This window comes from Stenella coeruleoalba, assembly GCF_951394435.1.
Source record: "Stenella coeruleoalba genome assembly, chromosome: 16".
NCBI lineage: Eukaryota > Metazoa > Chordata > Mammalia > Artiodactyla > Delphinidae > Stenella > Stenella coeruleoalba.
In genome coordinates, this window is record NC_137162.1 from 77,521,585 (window position 1) to 77,538,541 (window position 16,957).

At 43.5% G+C, this 16,957-nt stretch overlaps 1 protein-coding gene across 4 annotated transcripts in view; it reads right to left on the reverse strand.

Moving 5' to 3' along the window:
- LGALS8 (galectin 8) overlaps window positions 1-10,297 on the reverse strand; it is a 29,857-nt gene extending 19,560 nt beyond the window's left edge. The window contains exons 1-2 of one of the 4 annotated variants that reach the window (XM_079900422.1): window positions 9,779-9,871; window positions 9,379-9,654 (exon numbers count right to left, since the gene is read on the reverse strand). Coding sequence is in view for 3 of the 4 variants with exons in the window: in XM_079900419.1 (XP_079756545.1) it covers window positions 9,379-9,969 (591 nt within the window). In the remaining variant the exon portion in view is untranslated. The other 3 variants (XM_079900420.1, XM_079900421.1, XM_079900419.1) reach the window with 3 other exon arrangements.
- Window positions 10,298-16,957: the final 6,660 nt, after the last annotated feature.

Consider the following 16,957-nt stretch of genomic DNA (forward strand, 5'->3'; position numbering starts at 1 on the left):
CAACAATCCAGTGGGGGTAAAATTCACTGGAGGGCAGGGGATTATTTGTGAGACTGACTCCTTCCGGGAAGCCTAGCACAAGGAGATAAGGACATAATCCAGGCTGATGGCGGCAGACACTGAGGGGGAAGGGGAGGCAGGAGATAAACACGAGCTATTTCAAAGGAAGCTGTCTATCCCGGGCCACCACCTACAATGGTAACACTGGGGAAGAAAGATTTCAGAGGGAAGATGCTGAGTTTGGCTTGGAATACTTTTAGTGTAAAGGGTTGGCAGGACATCTAAGAGGGAACATACTGAAAGGAGCGGAACACTCAGGACCAACATTAAGTGAATGGCCAAGACTCAGAAGTCAGAGTAGAGATGATTACTAAGTACAATGAGAGCTACTAGATAAACTGAGAGAGAGGAAAAGTCAGGAGCAAAGCCTCAAAGGCTGTCAGATTGGGGGGTGTGCAGAAAGAGTTAACACAGCACACCTGGCTGCTATCTTTGAAAGGCCTCCGTCCAAGGCTGGCCCATAGCTGCTGTCTAGGAACTTGGATTTGGAGAGAGCACCCACCACCCTAGGTGAGAAGGGTGGGTTACCCACCTAAACTGTTTGTGCAAACACTATGGTTTATGCTAAAAACCTGCTTTCCTGTTTAGAGTCTGGAGTTTGGGTATGTGCTAGGCAGACGCTATCTACGCATCAAGCCCTCAATAAAAACCCTGGGCAGTGAGTCCCTAATGAGCTTCCCTGGTAAAGAACATTTCACACGTGCTGTCACAACTAGTTGCTGGGAGATTAAGTCCATCGTGTGTGACTCCACTGGCCGAATACCCTTGAAACCCTGCACTGTTTCCCCCTGGACTTCGCCCCACGTGCCTTTTCCCTTTGTGATTTTGCTTTACATCCTTTCACTGGGATATATCATAGCCATGGGTATGACTCTATGCTGGTGAAGCATCAAAACTGAGGGTGTGTGGGAGACCTCGATGCAGGGGGTGAGAAGAGAAAGAAGAGAGAAGGATCTATCAGAGAGGGCAGGTGTATCAAGGAAGTTGATTTCAAAAACGGGAGGACTGTCAATGTCTTTAACATGGAAAAATAAGGAAGATCCCCCCGGCTGCCCCCCAAATGATACTAAAATGGATATCATACCCTCTGATCCAGTGATTCCACTTCTACCGATTTATCCTGTAAAATACTAGCACATGTGCAGAAAGATGCATCTACAAGGATGTACAGCACAGCACTGGATACAACCATGAAAGGAAATAGCTCTTTAACAGGGGACTGGTTAAATAAGTTACAGTACCTCCATACAGTGGACAAATTATGCAGCCATTAAAAATAAGTGAGTAAACTCTAAACATGCTGGTATCTGCAAAATGTGTTAAATGAAAAAAAGCAAGGTATAGCAGTTTATATGGTATGATACATGCATGTAAAGAAACAGGGTATACAAAAGGTGACACACACAACACATGCACACACAACACACATATTCTCAGGAAGGATATACAAAAATCTGGGAGGAAATGATTGCCTTTAGGGAGGGCAACTGAGCACCAGGTAGAAGGAAAATTCATGTTTTTTTTTTTAAATAAATTTATTTATTTTATTATTTATTTATTTATTTAGGCTGTGTTGCATCTTTTGTTGCTGTGCACGGGCTTTCTCTAGTTGCAGTGAGCAGGGGCTACTCTTAGTTGCAGTGCACGGTCTTCTCATTGCGATGGCTTCTCTTGTTGCAGAGCACAGGCTCTAGGCACATGGACTTCAGTAGCTGTGGCACACGGGCTCTAGAGCACAGGCTCAGTAGTTGCGGCGTATGGGCTTAGCTGCTCCGCAGCATGTGGGATCTTTCCAGACCAGGGCTTGAACCCGTGTCCCCTGCATTGGCAGGCGGATTCTTAACCACTGCGCCACCAGGGAAGCCCAAAATTCATGTTTTAATGAAACCCTTAAATACTGCTTGAATTTTTAAAAATGATTTACACATATTTTCTTTATACTTTTAAAATAATAATAAAAAAGGAAAAGCCACTGAGTTTGATGACATCAATGAATTTAAAATTTTAAAGACAGATTATCTTCAAACTGTTAGGGGCTTGACAGCGTGGAAGGACACTGAGCGAAATGGAAAACCACAAAACGGAAGCTGGTTTGGGAAGGACGATGGGAGTTTCATTTTGAACTCACAGTCTTCAAGGGCTGGCAGGGCATCTAAGAGGGCTGGAGATTCACCCTGGGTGAGAGGGCAGAACTGTACGCAGACTGTATGCAAACTGTATTCATATTCTGGTCAGTAAAGACATCAGAGAAATAAAGACAGACACTGAAGACAAGATTGATAAAGAAATTAAGAGTAAAAAATCAGAGGGCAGGGAGGGATAAATTAGGCGCTTGGGATTAATAGATACACACTATTATATATAAAACGGATAACCAACAAGGACCTACTGTAGAGCACAGGGAACTCTACTCAATATTCTGTAATAACCTATGTGGGAAAAGAATCTGAAAAAGAATAGATATGTGCATATGTAAAACTGATTCACTGTGCTGTATACCTAAAACTAAAAGAACATTGTAAATCAACCGTACTCCAATATAAAATTAGAATAAAAAAAAAGAATTAGGATTCAGAAAAAAAAAATCAGAGGGCAGAGCCATGGTGAGGAAATTAAGGCAGCAGAAATCGACTCTCTCAAGATGGAGGTCAGGGACTTCCCTGGTGGTCCAGTGGTAAAGAATCCGGCTCCTGAGGCAGGGCACGCGGGTTCGATCCCTGGTGGGGGAGCTAAGGTCCCACGTGCCGTGGGGCAACTAAGCCCGAGTGCCACAAACTACAAGGCCCACACGCTCTGGAGCCTGTGCCCCACAACTAGAGAGAGAAAACCCACACAACTCTAGTCACAACTAGAGAGAAGCCCGCGCACCACAACGAAAGATCCCGCGTGCTGCAACTAAGACCCAACACAGCCAAAATTAAAAATAAAAAATAAATAAAATATTAAAAAAACAAAAAAGGTAAGTCAGCAAAAGAAGAACAAGGGAACAAAGACGGGGAAGGACCTTCAGAGGTTAAAAAGAAAAGATTTTATTGTTTTGTTTTGTAAGGTTAAATTGCAAGGTAGAAACGGAAGTACTTAGAATACTAAGGAAAAAAGGATCAGTGTGGAAGTAAGGTTCTGAAGGAAATTGGAACAGATGAGCTTTTCAGGGCCAGGTGGGATTAATGTTAATAAGTGGTTTGTTAATTAGGAGTGACAACCAATCGGTTTAATTTCTAAATAACTTCTCAACTAACACTTAATCACGTTTTAACTCTATAAACAGCAATAATAAAATATTTAAGCAGATATTGAGTTGCCAAACAAGAGATTTCACTGAGAGCATTTCTGGTATGAAGATACCGTCTTCCAAATTATTCACTCAATTTGAGCGGAAAGAAAACTGAGCCGGGCTCCTCTGGTGGTGCAGTGGTTAAGAATCCACCTGCCAATGCAGGGGACACAGGTTCGAGCCCTGGTCCAGGAAGATCCCACATGCCGCAGAGCAACTAACCCTGTGCACCACAACTACTGAGTCTGTGCTCTAGAGCCCATGAGCCACAACTACTGAGCCCGCGTGTCACAACTACTGAAGCCCATGCACCTAGAGCCCGTGCTCCTCAACAAGAGAAGCCACCACAATGAGAAGCCCGTGCTCTGCAACGAAGAGTAGCCCTCGCTTGCCACAACTGGAGAAAGCCCACGTGCAGCAACAAAGACCCAACGCAGCCAAAAATAAAATAAAATAAATTAATTTTTTTAAAAAAAGGAAAAGAAAAGTGAGCCGGACTTTTTTAAGTCTTGGAATTCTATCAACTGAACTAGTCAATGAAATATACTAAGTAGGAAAAAATTACACAGGCCAGTTATACAATTTATCTTTTCCAACAGTTAATATGGACAGAGGGCTTCCCTGGTGGCGCAGTGGTTGAGAGTCTGCCTGCCGATGCAGGGGACATGGGTTCATGCCCCGGTCTGGGAGGATCCCACATGCCGCGGAGCGGCTGGGCCCATGAGCCATGGCCGCTGAGCCTGCGTGTCCGGAGCCTGTGCTCCGCAACAGGAGAGGCCACAACAGTGAGAGGCCCGCGTACCACAAAAAAATATATATATATCTATATGGACAGAATTTGCCTACCACAATTTTTAAAATATATTTTAAGTCATTTTTATTGAATTAATTTTAATAACACTGTTTTACCTGGTTGGCAGCTGCCCCAAACCAAACTAAAACAAAGTCATTGTGAATGCTATTCAACATCCTCAAAGTAATCCAGCTTGTTTTTGGAATATATTGTTACAATAGTTACACTTTTTTAAAAAAATAGTTACACTTTCGACATCACACAAGTAAATAGAGCATACTATGTTATTCAAAAAGATTTTATGCATTTCATTTAAAAAATCATTTTGCAAGAGGCTTCAGCTTTATCACTGACACATTCTGTACTTCATGCTCTCAAAATAAAAAAGTGCCCTAGAGCTAAGTTTTTTACTGATATTAATGAATAGTATGCAGGGTTATACGAACTAAAATTTAACATTTTACGGTATAAGAGGCAATAAATGTGGACCAAAACTTTGGAAACATTAAGAAATAAAAACAGAAAGATGGCAGTTCCCTGTCTTCACAAGGCTTAATAAAGAGTATAGCAGAAACTCAATAAACACTTCCCTGTTGTTGAACTGATCACTAACAAAGTAACCAGAATGCAACGAAATATTTACTTTGGAAAGTTATCACGATCTATCCTCAGAACAGCACAAGGCCACCGGGAGCCCTGAATGCAGCTGCTGCTCAAAAGCAGCACTACTTCTGCAGGCCCCTGTCCTCAGGAAATGAAACGTCAGCTGATTTTTGTTTCAACTCTGTAGTCGAGGGTGCTAACCCCAGAAATTACAGGAATCATCATTACACTCTAATACCAAGACATGCAGGAATTTTAAGCTATAAAATTATTTTCTAAATAACATTCAAATAAGACATCTCTGTGATGAAGGGCAGAGCTGAAGGGCATTAACCCGACCATCCAAGCCTCCTGGCTTGCACCAACATTACTTCAGTCCCCCTTGGCAGGCAGCGTTGTTTTTTTTTTTTTAAATCTTCGCAGAAAGTCAGTCTACAACTTTGAGATGTTTTTAACTCTTAAGATGCGCAAAATTATTTTAAATGTCTAGCTGACTTCAAATTCATCAAGTCTTCCTTTTTAAACATACTACGATTGAAGGCTATTTCTTCTAAGCCTCATTCCTGCACAATGACAGTAAACCTTAGGGGGAAAAGAAAGAGCTACAGCTACAAGTAAATAACAAAAAATTGAATCCACTTACACTAATAAGACTGGTTTAAAGCCTTACTTGAAGCCTTACCAAGAATCTCCTATAAAGGGTTTACAAGAAAAAACAAAAAACGGCAGCAACTTTGTCTCAGACCTAAATTCAGGATTCAGCTTCAGACACATGGAAACTAGACATTTCTAAAGATTCTCACACCACATGAAACTGAACAAGTTCATTACTTCCCAGGACGTATACTGAAATTTCCAGCAATTACATTCAGGGGTTCCTGGACCAGCCTGAGGCTGGGACGTGACCATTAGTTTTCCTCATTCTCCATCTCACCACTGGCTTTTGACATTCCCCTGCTCAACTACCAAGCAGGATTTGAAAGGCAGAGGGAAAAGCTGAGAAATTAACTTCTCGTGAACAGGTCTAATTTAAAAAGAAAATTAAAATGTGTAGACAAAGAAATCCACTTTCCCCGGAAAATTATGTCTTAGGATGGTCTGAGCCTTCCCTCCACTGTCCTCCCAAGTTCTCCGTTCATAACACGTCTTATCGTCTTATACAGTTGACCCTCGAACAACACAGGTTTGAACTGTGCAGGTTTGAATCCACTTATACTCAGATTTTTTTCAATAAACACACACCACCTGATGGGCGGTTGGCTGAATCCTCAGATGCAGAACCTTGGGTACCGAGGAGGGCTGACTAGGGAACTTAAACATCTGTGGAGCTCCAAGGGCTGGATCTGGTTTTCAGTCAGGGCCCACTGCAGTCCCACCACATAGCAGGTGCTTTATGTTTACTGAATTTTACTTCTGCCCCTATCCCCCAGCAGTGGATAATTACTATCCAGTTGGACTTGCTCTCAACCCTGGCATAGGCAAAAAGTGGTTTTATAGAAATTACTTACCGGGTTACAGACGACATTCTGTAGACTGTTTAAGGACAACATCATTCTTTTCCACCTTACTGTTGACTGGGGTCTCTCTTTTGGGTATGGTCTAAGATTTTAAACAAGTTTCATTTAAAGAATTCCCAGATTGAAACTGAGGCACCTGACCTGTGTAAAATCAAAATAGAGGGAAAGGAAAATAAGCACCATTTTTCTTATAACTATTTTTTTTTTATTTTTTTTTATTTTTTGCGGTACGCGGGCCTCTTACTGTTGTGGCCTCTCCCGTTGCGGAGCACAGGCTCCGGACGCGCAGGCTCAGCGGCCATGGCTCACGGGCCCAGCCGCTCCGCGGCATGCGGGATCTTCCCGGACCGGAGCACAAACCCGTGTCCCCTGCATCGGCAGGCGGACTCTCAACCACTGCGCCACCAGGGAAGCCCCTTCTTATAACTATTTTTAAGTACATAAATTATTTTACTGATATTTACCAAATAACAGGATGCTATAACAAAGATCTGACTCCAGTTCTTATCTAATGTACTTTACTAAATAATTTTGGATTATGAGTACAGGAAATATTGATTTTAAAACTACATCATTAGAAAACTTCTAATTTGGAAAATTTATTAAAAATACTTATTACTGGGAGTTCCCTGGTGGCCTAGTGGTTTCACTGCTGTGGTCTGTGTTCAATCCCTGGTCGGGGTACAGGGATCCCGCAAGCCAGGCGGCACAGCCAAAAAACACAGAAACAAAAATTTGTTATTAAAATACTATATCAGGGCTTCCCTGGTGGCGCAGTGGTTGAGAGTCCGCCTGCCGATGCAGGGGACACAGGTTCGTGCCCCGGTCCGGGAAAATCCCACATGCCGCAGAGCGGCTGGGCCCGTAAGTCATGGCCACTGAGCCTGTGCGTCCAGAGCTTTCGCTCCGCAACGGGAGAGGCCACAACAGTGATAGGCCCGCGTACCACCAAAAAAAAAAAAAAAAAAAAATACTATATCAAATAATAGCAAATACTCCTGTACAGCTATCTGAGATATTCATTTAACTTTTCTCATCTGTATAATGAGAATAACAGTATTCACCTCACAGGTTTGTTCTGCAGATTAAATGAATTAATAAAGCAATGGAATAGTACGTGCTTTATAAGTTTTATCTATTGTTATTAGTAGAAGGGATTGCTCTTCCTCCTCCAAATTAAACAAGTCAAAAGGAAAAAAAAATCCAATGCCTCAAATATTCACTTCCATGTGGCTAAAAAAAAGATAAAAGCTTTAAAGGTAAAAGTACCCATCAGTACTACATATAACAGCTCCAGGGAAGACTTGAAGACTAAGCAGAACCAAAAGAGAAATGAAACTCAAGCTTCCTACATTTTACTTCCTCCGATTCTGTCATTATACCAAAGGGCAATACGCACTGATCACATGTATTACTTTTTCTCTATTAAGAAAAAACTGCATCTCCAACCCTGGATGTAACATAAACTGAGTGGTTAAGTTACAGCAAGAGGTGTTAGCTGAGCAGATGCAGGTTGTGAAAGAATTCACAGAAGTATTAACAAGGGAAGAAAAGAAAGTTTTTATTCACTTTCCAAGGGAGGAAAGGGGCCAGACACATAGAGTGGCATCGGCCCTGAAGGGTGGCGGTCTGAGTCTTTTAATGGGTTTCAAAGGGCAAAGTGCAGGAAAGAGCGGGTGGGTTCACATCTATTTTGGCCCACAGTTGTATTCTGGCTTGCTGTGTTTCTATAGGATGTGGTTCTTCTGAGAATCTGTAACTTTTTGTCTTCAGTAATTTTTCAGTCCTTGGGTGTCTCAAAGAGACATGATAGTGGCCTTTGACAGGCATTACTCTATTTTGAACAATGTCAGATGGGCTCACAAGAGGGATTTTGCAGGTGTAATTAACATCAGCTGATGTCAAGATAGGGCGATTGTCCTGGATTAACTGGTGGGCCCAATGTAATTACATGAGCGCTTAATAAACAAAGAAGCCTGAGAGATGCAGTAGCAGAAGAAATCAGAGATTTGAAGCCTGAGAAGGATTCAACACATTCTTGGTGGCATTTCGATGGAGTGCGGGTGGGCATACACGGAAACTGCAAGAAGGAAACAAACCTGGAAAACAAACTAAAGTATCCCAGAAGTTGATTCTTCCCCAGAGAATAGAGCCCAAACTGGATAACACCTGAACTTCAGCTTGTGACACCCTAATCAGAGTACTCAGCCTGGTCTGCCTAATTTTATTTTTGGTCCCCCTAATGTCTGATCTAAGATCTATTAAGAAAATAAGTGGGTGTAATCAAAACAATCAAGTTTTATGCGCTAAATGTATACAATTTCTATTTGTCACATATACCCCAATAAAGCTGGGAAAACAAAAACCCTGCAACCCTCTTGGTTTATAAATGTAACCCCATCTATTAACTTACACATTAGTCAAAACCTCAAAACTTTTGCTCCATCAAACTCGGGAAGCATCAACAAGAGCAAAAACAAAGGATACAGAGATGCCACAGCCACATTCATAATTTACATCGTTAGTAGAGAGTGACCCAATTTAAGCCACAGGCCCGCGTGAAACCAATCATTCCCAGAAACATCCACAGGCATGGGTCCTGGTGTTATTAACTCTTCGTTCGCTTCCCAAGAAGCCATCACGATGCTGTTGCAATTCTGAGGACAAACGTTTCCTACCGTTTCACACTGCAGTAAATGACTCTGCATCTCAAAAGAGGATGTTCAGAGCCCGGGAGGGCCACGGAGGTCTGTCATTAAATTTAAAGAACCCGTCATTTAAAACACCAAGAAAGAAACGTCCCCGGATTCCACTGCGCGAAGGCGGCGCTCGCTCCCGGGCGAGGAGGTCGCACGAGCCAAGACAGCACCGGACGAGGCGGTGGTCGACAGCGGGGCTTCCTCCGGGGACAGCGCCGGTTTGCCCGAGGGCTGCGACTCCCGACCATCCCTCGTTCCCGGGTCGCAGCGCGCGGGGCACTGCCAGCCGCCCAGCCCGACCCTCCGCGGTGAAGACCCGCGCGACAGGGTTACCGGAGCCGGTCCCGCCCGTCTGACTCTGACACGGGGCCAGAAACACCGCATCCCCTCCTCGGCCGACGAGCCCACCGCCGCGACCGCCCGCCGACTCACCCCGGGACTGGCGTCGCGCTCGGCGTAGGAGGCTGTTCTGCGGCCGCGGCGCGTTGTCCGGGTTCCCGGCCGGGCGTGCGTGGGCGAGAACGGGAAGCGAGAGGAGTCAGTCCGCCGCCATTTTCTGGTTCGCGCGCCCCTGGCGTCGCCGTCGGCCTTGCGTCTGCGTGCGGGGCGCGCTGGCGGCTCCGCTGGGCTAGTGGCTGGTCCGCTGCTGGCCGCTCCCCCGGCGGGGCGCCCTGCACGGCCTCGGGGACTCGGACCGCCAGTGGCTTGCTGCGAGACGAGCAGAGAGAGAGGGGGCAGAGTGTGTGCTTCCAAAATTCCCGGGTGGACTGGCCGCCTCTGCCCCGCCGCCGGGGTTGGGGGGCCGGGAAATGGGGAAGAGAGAAGGAGAGACCTTCTGCTCCCTCGGCCCGCGTGTCCCCGGCCTCCAGGGCCGGTGTGGACTTCGCACAGGCCCCGCCTCGACCCGGTGATGGCTGAAAGGGGCCCACGCGGCCAGAGGGGCCGTCTGTGACCTTCCCTGGTCGCCCGGCTCAGCGGGGTCAGTGCCAGGTATTTCTCAAGGTCTGCTTCCTTGTCTGCCATGGGTTAGAGTCCAAATAGTACATACAGTGCAATAAAAGAGAAGCTGACTTGGAGGCATCCCGGTGTTTTGTTTGCCACACCTTTGGGTGTAAATAAAATGCGGGGGGAAATGGGTTCAGTATAGCTGGACTGAGTCCAGCCCGGAGCCCCTATCTAGTGAGTCTAACTTGGACTTCAGCCACTGCGGCTTATCTGCCAATTTTGTGTGTTGTTGTTTTCTAAGTTATATACTACCCCGAGGGAAATGTCAGCAGTATAGAGCACAATTCTGAGCACGGTAGATGTTCAGAAATAACCAACTTTTCAGGCAAGTGCCCATAATGACTGCCAGTTTGACCTGTTGGCTGTAAAAAACGTCAGCGAGAAATACAAATAAAGTTATGTAAGCTACCTTGAACAGCTGGTACAGTTTGTTTTCTGTTAGGGATCACAAAGTTCTTATCTTCCTACTTGTCTCTACTTGATTTTTATCCACGTTTCCTTTGAGAGACATGTTTTGGTGTCCCTACTCTGGGCTTTCTCCTCTGTAGCTTTGGGTTTTATTATTTTTTATTTAAATTGAGAAATTCATTACACACCCAATACCATCGAACTCACATTCTGATTCCCTATTACTTTGCTCTCCTATTCATTTTCCAAGTTTGCTTCACTCTTTGGGATCCAACTTCAATAGCTGTATTTAACCCTTAACATACACTGCCTGGGATTTGTACTTATCTTTCTGTGTGTTGTTTTATCTATCCAACTCGAATTTAAATTGAGAAGAGGATGTCGTGAATATTCCCCAATGCCTAGTGTAATGCTTTGCATGAAGTAGACATTCTGTAAATATTAGGTTGAAATGATAGGTTATTGATAAAGTGAGGAGCAATTGAATGTCTTCACAACTTTGCCTGGGTTGGTTACCTCCCCCATACAAAGTAAGCTGAAATAAATACACATCAATGCTCCACTTCTTTGGTAAGTAGAATTTAGGTATAAATAGGACTGTGCAAAAGGGCCAGAAATCCTGTATTGGTGCAGTAATTCTGGATTAAAAGATCCACACATCCAGAGAATTTATCTTAGAAAAACCCCTTCGTTGGTCCGGTTTTGTTCAATGAGCTCCGTATGTTTTTTACATCTTTTAGAATCAACAAGTATGTACTCGATGTCCGCCATGACAAGGCACAGTGATAAGTATACAAAGGGCTTTGTAACATTTGCCGTACCGAGCCGGGCCCTCTAGACGCAGAGAAGCGATATAAATATACGGAAGTCCCACTCCTCTTCCTTGGATTATTACAATAGCCTCTTCATTGATTTCCCTGCTTTTTTTTTTTTGCGGTACGCGGGCCTCTTATTGCTGTGGCCCCTCCCATCGCGGAGCACAGGCTCCAGACGCGCAGGTTCAGCGGCCATGGCTCACGGGACCAGCCGCTCCGCGGCATGTGGGATCTTCCCGGACCAGGGCACGAACCCGTGTCCCCCGCATCGGCAGGCGGACTCCCAACCACTGCGCCACCAGGGAAGCCCAGATCTCCCTGCTTTTACCCTTCCCCCTGCAGTCTGTTCTCAACACAACAGTCAGAGAGATCATGGGGAAACACAGCCTAAACAATGTTACTTTGCTCAAACCTTCCACTAGCTTTTGCTCGTTCTTTGAGTAAAGATCCAAGTCCTTACACTTCATGACCCGCCCCCACCTCCACACGCTCTGACTTCATTTCCTACTACATTCCTCCTCCCTTGTTCTGTAACAACCGTACTGGCCTTTGTGGTGTTCTTACCGCCTGCCTGTCACACTCCCAGCTCAGAACTTTTGCATGTGATGTTTCCTTTACCTCCTTAAAATTGAGTAATGACAGTGAGTAATGTCGATTCTTAGTGAGGCCCTTCCTGACCACCGTATTTAAAATTACAAACACCCTTCCAAAACACACACACACACACACACACACACACACACAATCCCTATCACTCTTTCTTGCTTTATTTCTCTCTAGCATTTACCACATTCTAATATGCTACATTATTTACCTTTTTATTTTATATTACTTCATCCACCAGACTACAAACTCCATGAGGACAGGGAGTTTTTTTGTTTGTTTGTTTCTTTGCGGTACGCGGGCCTCTCACTGTTGTGGCCTCTCCCGTTGCAGAGCACAGGCTCCATTCGCGCAGGCTCAGCGGCCATGGCTCACACGCCCAGCCGCTCCGCGGCACTTGGGATCTTCCCGGACCGGGGCACGAACCTGCGTCCCCTGCATCAGCAGGCGGACTCTCAACCACTACGCCACCAGGGAAGCCCGGACAGAGAGTTTTGACTGTTCTTGTTTCAATCGTGCTTAATCCAGTGGGGGACACAGATGGTGATACATTCCGGAGAAGATTAAGATAGGATGATGGCGCTTCCCTGGTGGCGCAGTAGTTGAGAGTCCGCCTGCCGATGCAGGGGACACGGGTTCGTGCCCCGGTCTGGGAGGATCCCACATGCCGCGGAGCAGCTGGGCCTGTGAGCCATGGCCGCTGAGCCTGCGCGTCTGGAGCCTGTGCTCCGCAACGGGAGAGGCCACAACAGTGAGAGGGGCCCGCGTACTGAAAAAAAAAAAAAAAAAAAAGATAGGATGATGTATAATTGGGAGCACTTGGGTGTCTACATTAGTTGCATGCCTAGGAAAACTTCTCCAAAGAGGTAAAGTTTAAGTTGCTAGTGAATGAAAGAAAGGAGACAGCTAACCAAAAGGAAAAGACAGCTTATGGCGTGGGAGAAATATTTGCAAACAATGCCACCGACAAGGGCTTAATTTCCAAAATATATAAACAGCTCAATATCAAAAAAACAAAAAACCCAACAACCCAATCAAAAAATGGGCAGAAGACCGAAATAGACATTTCTCTAAAGAAGACATACAGATGGCCAACAGGCACATGAAAAGATGTTCAACATCTCTAAGAGAAATGCAAATCAAAACTACAATGAGGTATCACCTCACACCAGTCAGAATGGCCATCATCAAAAAGTCCACAAGTAACAAATGCTGGAGAGGGTATGGAGAAAAGGGAACCCTCCTACGCTGTGGATGGCAATGTGAATTGGTGCAGCCACTATGGAAAACAGTATGGAGGTTTCTTAAAAACTAAAAATAGAGTTACCATATGATCAAGCAATCTCACTCCTGGGCATGTATCTGGAAAAGACAAAAACTCTGATTTGAAAAGATACATGCACCCCAAAGTTCATAGCAGCACTATTTACAATAGCCAAGACATGGAGACAACCTAACTGTCCACTGACAGATGAATGGATAAAGAAGATCTGGTTCATATATACAATGGATTACTCAGCCATAAAAAAGAATGAAATAATGCCATTTGCAGCAATATGGATGGACCTAGAGATTATCATACTAAGTGAAGTAAGTCAGAGAAAGACAAATATATCACTTCTATGTGGAATCTAACAAAAATAATACAAATGAACTTATTTACAAAACAGAAACAGACTCACAGACATAGAAAAAAAATTTATGGTTACCAAAGGGGAAAAGGGGGGAGGGATAAATTAGGAGTTTGGGATTAACAGATACACAGTACTATATATAAAATAGATAAACAACAAGGTCCTACTGTATAGCACAGGGAACTATATTGAACATCTTATAATAACCTATAATGGAAAAGAATCTGAAAAAGGATACGTATATGAATCACTTTGCTGTACACCTGAAACTAACACAACATTGTAAATCAACCATACTTCAATTTAAAAAAAGAAAAGAAAAGAAAGGAGGCAGCTACATGAAGATCTTGGGGGAGAGCATTCTCAGCTGAGGGAACAGCTAATGCAAAGTCTCTAAGGCTCTTGAGAATACATTTAGTGTGTTCAGGCACAGAGAGGCCACCAGCATGGCTAAGCATAATAAAAGAGGGGGAAATTATATGACATGAAGTCATGGAATTGGATGAGGTCACCTGGGCGAGTAGATAGATGGAGGAGTTGACCTAGGACAGAGCCCTAGGGAGATTAAAAAACAAAACAAAACAATAAAAGAGGCTGGGAAGAGGCGACCATGGAGACCTGCTGAAAATGTGTCTTAGCAACCAAAGAAAGGAAGTGTTTCAAGAGAGTAGAACAACCAGTTGTGGTGTTAAGAGGTCAAGGAACACAGAAATAACCAATAGATTTAGCAACATGGAGGTCATTGGGGACTGACTCTGAAGTGCGTTGAGAAGTGAGGTAAAGAAGTAGTGGGACTAATGACTATAAATATCTCAAGAAATGTCGCTGTGAAGAGGAGCAAAGAAGTGCAGAGGCTAGGGAAGCAGTGGGGTAAAGGGAATATTTTGATTGTCTTGTTTTGTTTTTGTTTGTTTTTTAAAAGAGAAGATACTACAGTGGTGCCTTTTAGACTTTTATCAAGTAAACCACAATAAGAAATAAATACATTTAGGGAACCTAAATGTATTTAGTCCAGTGGTTTAGTCCTAAATTTAGTCCAGTGGTTAGGACTCCGTGCTTTCACCGCAAGGGCCCAGGTTTGATCCCTGGTCAGGGAACTAATATCCCACAAGCCATGCGGTGCGGCCAAAAAACTAAAACTAAAAATAAATACATTTACATTGTGACTTGTTACATATGTACTTAAAATCATGGAAACAAAAATTTCACAAAACGATACTCTTGTTATGCATGAAGCATTTTTTTTTTTTTTTTTTTTTTGCGGTACTCGGACGTCTCACTGCTGTGGCCTCTCCTGCCGCGGAGCACAGGCTCCGGACGCGCAGGCCCAGCCGGCCACGGCTCACGGGCCCAGCCGCTCCGCGGCACGCAGGATCCTCCCGGACCGGGGCACGAACCCGTGTCCCCTGCATCGGCAGGCGGACTCCCAGCCACTGCGCCACCAGGGAAGCCCTCTAATTTTTCATTTTAAAAAAATATTGTTTATAACTCACTAAAATGTTTGCAAGACGAGATGTTACTAATTATTTGTAGATAATTGCCTTAGACTTCCAGAGATGAAGGGATCATTTCTGGTTGGATCAATTTCTTTTCCATCTATCTTTTTTTTTTTTGGTACCTGGGCCTCTCACTGTCGTGGCCTCTCCCGTTGAGGAGCACAGACTCCGGACGCGCAGGCTCAGCGGCCACGGCTCACGGGCCCAGCCGCTCCGCGGCATGTGGGATCCTCCCGGACCGGGGCACGAACCCATGTCCCCTGCATCGGCAGGCGGACTCCCAACCACTGCGCCACCAGGGAAGCCCCTCCATCTATCTTTATTGTCCTCTTTCCTTACCCAAGAAGCCACATTCACAAAGTACAAATTTAGAAATAGTGTGATATAAAAATATTAAATATACACACACTACTATATATAAAATAGATATACAACAAGGAGCTACTGTATAGTACAGGGAACTATATTCAATATTCTGTAGTAACCTACAATGGAAAAGAATATGAAAAAGAATATATATATATAACAACAAATCACTTTGATGTAAATCTGAAACTAACACATTGTAAATCAACTATACTTCAATTAAAAAAATTAAAATGTGAAGTAATATATATTGCCCCAATTTTCAAAAAACTAGTAAAAAACAAATCACATGATTTTAGACTTACGAATTGAAACTGTATATACACTTGCTACTTGGCAGGATTAGTTGACTAAACAAATTCCTGCCATATTTTGTCAACAATGTGAACTATGTTGTTTCAAGCTAGGAAACACCTCTGGTAGTGATTTTGCTTATTGTTGTGTTGCTGTGTTATTTTTGTTATTATAATAATAGTAATTTTTTTAAATGTTGGCCTTCCATTCATTAAATGGTGGTGCCATTGATGGGAAAATATGCTCCCAAATCAGTAAGTCTGAAATACAAGTTAGATGTGATAAAACATTGTAAAGAACTTTAAATAATTACTTCTTTTTCACTATGAACTTAGGAGCCAGAACTCTAGAACCTTTAGCAATAATAATGATAAATAAAAGCGATATTAAAGTAAAAATTTGCCACAAAAGTTATAGACTTATGAACTCTGAGAACACATACTCTGTTCCATTTATTCTCATGGAAAAATTAGTCTTGAACTATGCAGGTTTTAAATTATGCAGTCTTTAGGAGTGCATTCTTTACAAAATCACAGCACTCACATTTCTCATGCGTACGTCTACTTCCCAGGGAAGTTTTCATGGTTGGCGTCATCTTCCTCCTCTATCTTCCCCATTCTCAGTGGACTCATTTCCTCTTTGAATCGTCATGCTTTGAACTAATGTCTCCCACACACCAATACTAGTACCACCTATAAGGACTCAAACTCTTTTCTCACACTCCAGACACCCTGTGTTCAGACTGATCGGGCTTACCTCTTACGTTCTACAGGATCATGTCCCAAATCTAGTCTTTTCAGGTGTGAGAAACAAGCTTCTAGAACTATGGCTCTGTCATAAAATAAAAGAATCTTGGAGATGGGAGAAATCTTCAGAGTAGTGTGGATTAATTTATTTATCCCAGTGGCTCAAAGAATGAGATGCTGTCCCGTTTTTAAAATACTTTTCTTGAATGGCTTGGCACATTATGGTATGTTAACTAGAAAATGTTGTATTGTTATTTGACATGAAAATATATCTGAAATTATCTAAAACTCAAAACAAAATAGAATCCTTTAGAAGTTTATATATATATATAAATTGGGCAACGTGTTAGGCTCTAGAGACACGGCAGGTAAAAAATATAGCTTTCCTGGAGCTTAAATCCAGTAGGAGTTAGACATTCAGTAAACACATATGTGGATTTTTAGAAGTGCAAAAGAGTGCTGTTAGTAACTGTTAATGTTCATTGTGATCTTTGTTCCTGCAAAGTTGCTGCAACTCATAAAACCATTAAAAGGCCTCCCTCAGCCTCGCTCTCTCAATATTTAACCAACCCGCCATGCACATAGCTAATCTCCTTCCAGCTTGTATTTACACAGCTCATTATAAAATAAACTGACAAGCGAAA